Source organism: Gadus macrocephalus, chromosome 22, assembly GCF_031168955.1.
Source record: "Gadus macrocephalus chromosome 22, ASM3116895v1".
Lineage (NCBI taxonomy): Eukaryota > Metazoa > Chordata > Actinopteri > Gadiformes > Gadidae > Gadus > Gadus macrocephalus.
The window spans coordinates 19,336,672-19,345,783 of record NC_082403.1 but is presented as its reverse complement, the minus strand read 5'-3'; the positions used below and the strand labels follow the sequence as shown (position 1 = coordinate 19,345,783).

Below are 9,112 nucleotides of genomic sequence, written 5' to 3'. Positions count from 1 at the left end.
GATCAGCTCGAGCGGGAGAATACAGCCTACAGTAAACTGTGCGCTCGGAGGCGCCCGAGGCCATCGGTGGGTAGAAAGTAAGGAGCGTGAGAGCTGAGGTCCCAGCTCCTGTATCTGAACGGAAAGGTCAGAGGCTAACTGAAAAATGTTTAGCGGTTTTGTTATGCCTAAACTATAAGACAACTTGAAGGTGACATCTTAGAATGAGATAGGCCTAACGGTACGATTAAAAAATGAAGTCAACCATTTGCTTAGGCTGGGAAATGAAGAGGACACCGAGGCCTGCGTGTGTAGGCCGCACACCTAGGTGAATAAGTACCTAATGTGATTATCTTTATTGTTGCATACATGTAAGAATGATGGAGGATGTATGGGGAAGCTGTTAACATAACATAACATGGAATTGATTAAAGCCATTTGAATATTACATTTGAAATTCAAATAGGCTCGATCTTCCGTGCAGTCTCGGGAGGAGACGACGCCTCCTGGCTCCAGACCAGGTGGGCATACTTCATCAGGTTGGACATTCATCCGGTGAACGTTATGACGAAGAGTTGCTCAACTCAATGTAGGCTATAAGCCACAGACAGACGTAGGAGCGGGGTGATTTTGCAACACCTGTAGGAACGGGTTTAAATGAAGGTACTATTTCAAGAGCAGTTGCTAAACCTACAAAATGGCTTGACTGCGATAAAATCCGCCCCCCGGGGCCGGGGAGGTTTATCACGACCGGGCTGATCCATCAACCTGTTTCTCCCCAGCTACCAAACATCAATAAAAAAACATCCTATAATCCCTTATAGCCGCGGCGGTTTGAAACATTTTTGTGGTTGAACTAACAAAGGAGCAGCAAATCCCCCGGTCAGGGAGCTCTCTGCGCTGTTATTCCTTCTTATTTTATACCAACAACACGTTTTAAGTAGCGTTCTGCCGAGGTGGATTGAGTGCGTTCACGTCGCGAGACGTTCGGGTCGAGAGTTGAATAATCTAGAGTAGGCCCACGCGTGGGTCGCGGATTGAGCGCCTGTGATTGGTCGCCTGGCAGTCAGCGGCACTTCAAAGCGACAGGGAAACTACAACTACAGGAGAGTCAGGCGGGATGAAGCAGTTGTCTTCTTCACTCAAAGCGAAAACACTTGAGACGTGCGAAGTAAACAACATGGCTGCTACTTTACTTGGGGTAAGTTCACTTTCTTCTGATATTTGTTCAAACAATATATTTTGATCAATTTGCAGAACACTGTACCAGTAGCCTATAGCCTACAGCCCTGTTGGCTGAATTAATATTTTTTAGACTGTTCTGTAAGGTGCAGCGCTACAATAGGCCTCTTTGGGATTTATTGACAGTCACGATAGATCAAGACTTTAATAGTTGGTAAATTAAACGGGATACTTGCCCGTATCTTAGAAATCCCTATTTTCTACCAACAAATTTTGGTTTAGACAGCGGAATAGCGACTTATGTTCAAACAAACGCTCAAAAGTAATCAGGCGACCCCATGATATAGAGCCAGATTAAAAAAACACATCGCACAGTGTGTTATTAAGATGTTCTGAATTTCAGAGATTGAGAGGGGTATTTATTTATAGATATTTTTTTAAATGGGCATTATCGACCTGCATGCAAAAAAATCGGTTCCGATAAAGCGCTTATTGTGTCGCTAAAACGCACGGTGCAAAGAAAAACGAAAAACGAAAAAACTTTTTTTCTGTGTTTGACAGGAGGAACCCCGGCTGGGCAGCGCGCCTCTGGCAATGCTGGCCGCCACCTGCAGCCGGATCGGAGACCTGAGCCCCTCGTCCTCCCCGGCGCTGTCGGACGGGACCTCGGGGCTCGCCAAGGGCTTCCTCCCGTGGAGGAGAGCGGCGCCCTGCATGTCCTCCGGCCTGGGCGCCAACCTCTCCTCGCTTGGGACGCACTCCTCCAGGAATAACGCGGGCGGTGGGCTTTCCGAGGGGGTCAACGTGTCCGCCTTCTCCAGCGCCTTTTCCGTGTCCGCGCCCTGTTCCACGTTTGGGAATGACTTCTCCATGTACCCCAGCGCCGTGTCGTCGGACGGCGGCGTCCACGAACACACCAACGCGCAGCGCTCCATGTTTCTGTCCAAATTTCCCACGACTGTGGACGGCATACCGGGGATCTATCCGAGGATGCCCGCGCACCATTATGATTCGTGGTTCAAGCCCGAGGTTGGGAACGTCTCCAACGGCTCTCCCGTTTGGTGGGACATGAGTGGGGGCTGGGTGGACACTCAGAGTCCGGTGGGCTTGCCATCTCCCATGAACGGCTACAGCACAGAGTACAGCCCTCTGTCCCACGGCCACGCTGCACTGAGCCCCGGCCCGCCGCAGCATCTCCTGCAGGCCAATTTCTCCGACGTCAAGCCGCAGCTCCTGGAAAGCTTCAGACCCTCAATCACGCGCGCCTATTCAGACTCCAACGGTATCGGCGCCTCCGCGTTGACCGAGAACGCGGTGCTCTCGCTGCCCGCCTCCTCGCGGTCCTCCTCGCGTCGCTACACCGGGAAAGCCACATGCGACTGTCCCAACTGCCAGGAGGCCGAGAGGCTCGGGCCGAGCGGAACGAGTCCACGCAGGAGAGGCCTGCACAGCTGCCACATACCTGGCTGCGGGAAGGTGTACGGCAAGACGTCGCATCTGAAGGCGCACCTGCGCTGGCACACCGGCGAGCGGCCGTTCGTCTGCAACTGGCTGTTCTGCGGGAAGCGCTTCACGCGCTCCGACGAGCTGCAGCGGCATTTGCGCACGCACACGGGGGAGAAGCGCTTCGAGTGCGCCGTGTGCCACAAGCGCTTCATGCGCTCGGACCACCTGAACAAGCACGCGAGGACGCACAGCGCGGACGGCTCGGAGGACGGTGGGGCGCCGGGGGGGTCTCTGGGCAAAGGGGGCAGCGACACGGAGAACAGCGCGTCCGGGAGCCCGAGTCACCAGTCCCCGGAGCTGTTGCTGCACGCTGCTAAGGAGCCAGGGCTGGGCCCCAACCCACACAACTCTGCTGATTAACCTGAACACAAAAGTTAACAAGAACAAGTGACTCTTGCAAGAAAATTTGCAATATCAAAAAGAGAGTGCTTTTTAGTTGTGGGACAGGAACAGAAAACTGGGCACTTTAATGCTACGCTTCACCTGTGGATGGAAACTGTCCTTACCTCATCTTTAATGTCCCATTTGGTTTCTGATGACGTCATTGACCGTGTTGGTACTGCGTGCTTTAGGCTACTTTTCTGATTTAATGAATGAGTTTTTTTATTGGCTCATTTTTCCCATAGTGAGAATTTTGTCATGTTCTGTCTTGATATGTGGCACTTTGAACTATAATGTCTATTTATTTATTTTGGAACATTCTCTTTTTGTTGTTTTAGTTACACTGGGCATATGTGGTATTTCTCATAAATCAATTAAACTGGATATGACTTATATCGTCTGGTTGTATTTTAGTATTTTAGCTATGTAGTGCCTACACTTTAATATCTCTATTGGAGCAAAATAATTGAAGGCGATTTTGCGTAAAAACTAGTAACCTGTTTTTGAACTGCTTATATATTTAAAATAAACTCGTCGATAAAAACAAAAACAAAATATAATATCAAGTAAGGTGAGCATTAATGTATAAATGAAATATTCTTAATATTCCAGGCGCAAATGTTGGTCATGAATGAATTTAGCACCACCTATTGTTCATTTTAAATCAATCGTACAGCCCCCTAAATGAATATCGCTTAATATTAATTGATACATATAAATATAGAATTTATATAATCTATATATAATAATTTAGATACAGCTTTGATACTTTATGCTCATTATCTGCAGGTGAATACTCACTGAAAATAATATCGGAAAGCCTCATCTCTTTGGAGAGGCTAATACAACGTGTATTTGCCCCAAAACACAGAATATGGCCATTATGAATTTCTATTATATAATCTTCCCATCAAGCCAGTTTTTTAACCATAAAATGACCCAAGGATTGATTTGCCATGTGATTAATATTGGTTCATGTATTCAATTAAAGTTTTCTTTCAATTCTAGTTTGGATCATTTTCCTAATAAGGTATAACACAGAAAAAACAGATTTAGAAAATATCTTTTAATTTATGTAAAACTTGCATGCTACACAACTAGTAACTACATGTTCCACAAAATTACAAGGAAAGTGCTGCTGTCACAAGTCCAATGCCCGGTCATGAGAAATTAATTTGGCAGAAAGCACATCCACTGCTAACTGTCTGTACTGTATAGCAAGCCTAAGGCGATGATGAAACACAGTGCAAAAATAAACGTAAACTAAGAGAGAAAACATTTCAATAAATATTCATTAGTGTTCAAAACTAAACAAAGAGAAGCAGCTATGTCTGTAAACATCTCAATGGGCCTGTGATTATTATCTTTATTATCTTTAGTATTATTTAATTTTTTCGTATTATCATTATTATTAGTATTCTTTTCCGCCTTTCGTTACCTTCAGCAAACCAAACCCTGAGATAATTAATTGTATTTCTGTCTAGAAGTTGGTCTATAAAATATAAAGATTGTAATCTAAACAAAGAAATGTCAAATCAGAATGCAGAGGTGAACAGATTTCCGCCTCTGTTTGACTCAGCTCATGCTAATTGGCCTAATTATATGTTTCCAGTAATTATATGGTTACTGTATTTCGTTTCTCGCTGTCTACAAACCGTTCATCTCGTCTTAGAAATTCACATCGGCCAGGTTATAATGAACGGCCTCAATGCTTAAATCCAATGTTTTCACCCAGTTCCGATCTATCACCCTATACCGTTCACATTGCCTTCACAGGCTCAGATCTCGATTCCTCAAAACCACAAAATTAAAGTGGTCCGATTCTGGTTTCAGATGATCAGGTGCCAAGGTTTACATGTTGTTAAAATAAAAACAAAATAATTGATCGGTTTCACTTTGGCTTATAATGTGAATTTGACCATGTAGAGATTATTTACAATTCTGATTCCATAGTCTGTTAGACCTGTTCACTGTGGATCAGGCCTCCTTTTACCCAAGCGCCTTCTGTGGTAATATAAGATAATGCCTCTTGTGTCTCATTCAGTGAGTCCGTTCAGTAGTACAAAACAGTTATTCTAGTGCAAGTCTATCATGATTATTGGCAATTGAAAAAAACGGAGTCTTTCGCTAACATGTTAACACACAAACAACGATTAGGAGACAAATAAAATAAGCAATATCAAGTTGAATGGTAAATGGACAAAATATCACAAAGTGTCTTCTTGACCAAAATAAATCGAGAACACATTAAATGCATTTGGAGGCAATACGCCTAATTAAATAAAATGTGATTCACGTCATCAAGGTTTAAATGAAATAAAGAAAAACATGCTGTTTACTAAATAAGTAAAAAAAGTAATTTGAAACATAATTCTAGTGTTTCATGCAGTTCCAGTAGCAAGCCAATGGAGCTGAGGTATGTAAGGTGTTCAGTGTGGTTGGAAATACGATGCCATTACAGTAGCTGGGCCAAAAGGGGGCGCGCTAACACCGGATAATGTTTATGTGGGATCCGAGGCAATGTTTGGAGTGTCCTACAAGACAAACATGTGCACACACACGTTTGGATGTGAGACAATAAGCTAACGGATCACTGGTAACACAAAAGGAGGGAGAAATTCCTACCCTGTTGACACTCCCTGTAGCAACAGATGGGGAAGAGGATAGCAGAGGATCAGTGTGTTTTCCCTCCTTAACTCCCTCCTTCAAAATACTGGCCATTGTTACACAGTCTATACGGTTTTTTTGTTGGGTAGATGTGTCAAAGCAAAAAATAAAGTTGTAAAAATCAGTTTGAGCAGTTTGGGACTCAGAGTTGGTACAGAAAACATGAGAACGTCAAACACTGAGCTACATCTCTGCAACGCCCTCTGTAGGTCTGTATTGCTAGTTCACGTCCTCCTGACCTTGGACCCTGACCACTGCCTAGCACTGCCAGGGGTCTCGGAAGGTTATCTTGTGAACTTGAATGCTCATCTCCCCGGTGCGGTCGGGTGGGTGATCCCTCCTGTAGGTCACTGTCTTCTCATTTGTGGTAGGGATGAATGACAGGTCCTGAAGGGTGAGACATAAAATCGGTGAAGTGTGAGTGAGTGTATATATATACGACACACCTCTCGTTCCTTTGTAACACGGGCATCACTCAAGTGGTTGTCAAAAATGTTCTGCCTTAAACTGTGATATGTATAGTATGATCGATAATCATCAATAAACAAGAAATGTGTACTGGTATGTCTTGTTCAGTTTTAAGATTTTGTATTATTGTTTAAATATACAAAAATAAACTGCATCCATTCAGTCCTCTACTCCAACTGTAAGCTATGATGTCAGACCATTAAATATACAAACATACGACATATATCTTACAACCAGCGCAATTTACTTTCTACACCGACGCATGTATCGTTGCTAGTTTGCACCCGGCGCAAAGCTGATTTTCCCCCGCAGCAAACTCGCACCACTACGCTTGCGCCCTGAGAGGTGTGTCGGCGAAAAGCAGAGGCGTGTTCCGGCGCCAATGATAAATGGTGCTATATTACTGATCGATTTTGCCATTGCGCCACTGACCGAAAATATCCTGGTCTAAGTGCCCTAGCGGATAGCGCAGTTGGTGCTGCTATTTTGACGTGCCTAGGCAGGTCGGGACTGTAACATAAGCTTACACACGTAGGCTATACACAGCACAAACATGTAAACATTTAGCCTAATTTAAATATAATGATGTCAAAGATTATTTATATGTGTGAAATTGCATAGAAATAGCATGTGGATTGTAGATGTTTTTTTTCCATAAGGGCTGCATGAATGAACACTGTAGTAGGCTATGCCATGCATTCAAATAATAATAATAACAGTAATAAACTCGAGCAAAGTATATCCCAGGCTGATACTAAACACGTAACGCATAATATAGTCCATGGCGGTGAACTAGCATGTCAAAAAAATAACTTCACGCGGTGTGTCTTTTTACAATTTATTTGTTACCAGCATTCGTAGTGTTGATCAGCAGAGAAATAGTCTGCCAAAGACGTTGATGTCGCTTAGCAACCAAGGACGCTATTCACCATTGGAAGTTGTGAAGGCCCATGCAAGTCAACGGAGCGTTGAACAGCATTGAGAAGAGCCGTATAATAAACAATGATCATAAACAATGTCACATTCATTAATCGATATTCTACGTGACTCAGACTATTCGACTATTCGACGATCGTTGCCCATCCCTAGTGTGTGCATGTTAAAGTGCTGTACGTGGACATGGAGAGCCCTCTCCATAGCTGGAGTGCATCACATATTTTTTAACTATCCGTCGACGCCACGGAGACGGCAAGGATTGTGATTGGTCCTCTAACAAATTCATTTCCGGAATCACTTTTCCGGTATGACTTTGCACCTTAATTACTTTGTACATTGTTTACTTTGCACCTTAAGGACCAATACAACACCAAATAAGATTTGAAAAGCTTTGGAAGCTTATTTACAACACTGCTTACATGGTTTGTCGTCAATATATAAGATTTATAATATATAAGAATTGCATTGCGTATCCGACATCCCAACGGAGAGCTGCTTAGGGGTCTCCGTAGTTACGGAGTCGGATTACAGAGTCTGAGATTTCAAGTTTTAAATTCTGCATCGCAAAACAAGCCTTTACATTCGCCATATTAACGTTGTGTACGCCACATTTACGTACCGTGGTACACCTCTGTAACCGCACGGAAGTGCCTGTACCATGACGGTTCGTTACAAATACGTGTACCTTACACCCCTACATATCAGATATGTGTTAAGTTCTCTTTGCCGAAATTTACATGACAACTCAGTGTTTCTGAAGTTGTAGAAGAAAACGCTATTCCATGTGTGAATTAGGCCATATTATTTGGCCATAAACTGAGCCATTTGAAGTTTGAAATTCATATGGTCATGCATCTGTCTCTGTCTCATGGCTTTTAAAGGGTTCGGGAGATGGCACTCTCATTGGTTTTAGATTTGCGTCGGACGCAAGAGTCATTATCCGCCGGTATAATAGCAACAGCGCCAGAGATCCGCCCACAAAGCTACTCCCATTTCGAGCTTCTCACTTTCAGACCGTTAAAATAGGACCCTCTATCTCCCCTCCTCCATTGACAGAAATCTTTTCCAACCAGTCAGATCCAGCTTAAACTGGAATATATCACCTCTTATCCCTCAGATACTGGCCTCCTTCTCTCTGCTCATTCTTACAGCAGTGGATCCCTGGGACATTTAAGAGAGTCAGTCGCCAGCAAAGAAGAGGGGAAATGCAAACGACAGCTGCCCCACTCAAAGCAGCGTAGTGCTGTTGACTGAAACTTCCCTCCTCTTGGCACTGGGTGTGGGAGAGACAGAGAGAGAGAAAAAGAGAGAGCGAGAGAGAGAGCGAGAGAGAGAGAGAGAGAGAGAGAGAGTAAGGGTGGGATGACTATTCAAAGACACACTGAGCTGGAGCGTTGGCTGTTCTGGAGCTGAGCCAGTTGTGTGGGATGATGTGTTCATATTGACCATTGGGTAGGGTTGCTAGATTATGGAAAAAATCATAATCATGATTATTTTGGTCAATATTGAAATCATGATTATTCAAACGATTATTTTTGAGTTTGAAAACATGATGTATTTATTCAGCATGTCTCTCCCAAAAAACACTTTGTAACAGAGAACTTCGCCTTAAAAAAAATACACAAAATGGTCAAAAAGAAAATATTCAAATGTAGAGAGATGTATCCAGCTATTCTTTCCTACTTTCTATAAAATATAAAAAACATATTCGATTTTATTATTTTTGTGATCGTTTCACGCTAAAATCGAAATCGCGATCAAAATTCGATTAATCGCCCAGCCCTACCATTGGTGGGAGGCGCCCGTCAGGTCTTTGCGGTAGACGCAAGGAGGGTTCGCAAGGACGTAAGGAGTCCGTAACCCCCTTGCGTTGCATGAACGTGGGACCATAATCAGCCCTTTAGAACAGAAACACTGGCCATCCGTTTATACTGTAGAATACTGCTTATGATTAAGTCATTGACCTGGAATATTATACATATCGACCTGTCCT

General features: G+C 43.7%; 2 protein-coding genes across 4 annotated transcripts in view; one reads left to right on the top strand and one right to left on the bottom strand.

Moving 5' to 3' along the window:
• Positions 1-724: 724 nt before the first annotated feature.
• On the top strand, positions 725-3,441 carry sp8a (sp8 transcription factor a). The gene is made up of 2 exons (XM_060043107.1): positions 725-1,180; positions 1,723-3,441. The coding sequence occupies exons 1-2, from the start codon at positions 1,100-1,102 to the stop codon at positions 3,025-3,027; spliced, it is 1,386 nt and encodes a 461-aa protein (XP_059899090.1). The 5' UTR covers positions 725-1,099; the 3' UTR covers positions 3,028-3,441.
• Positions 3,442-4,095: 654 nt separating this feature from the next.
• Positions 4,096-9,112, bottom strand: part of itgb8 (integrin, beta 8) — a 38,281-nt gene continuing 33,264 nt past the window's right edge. For all 3 annotated transcript variants that reach the window (XM_060043101.1, XM_060043100.1, XM_060043105.1), the window contains one exon: positions 4,096-6,102. In XM_060043101.1, coding sequence (XP_059899084.1) covers positions 5,974-6,102 — 129 coding nt within the window. In that variant the 3' untranslated portion in view covers positions 4,096-5,973. The remainder of the gene's footprint in view (positions 6,103-9,112) is intronic.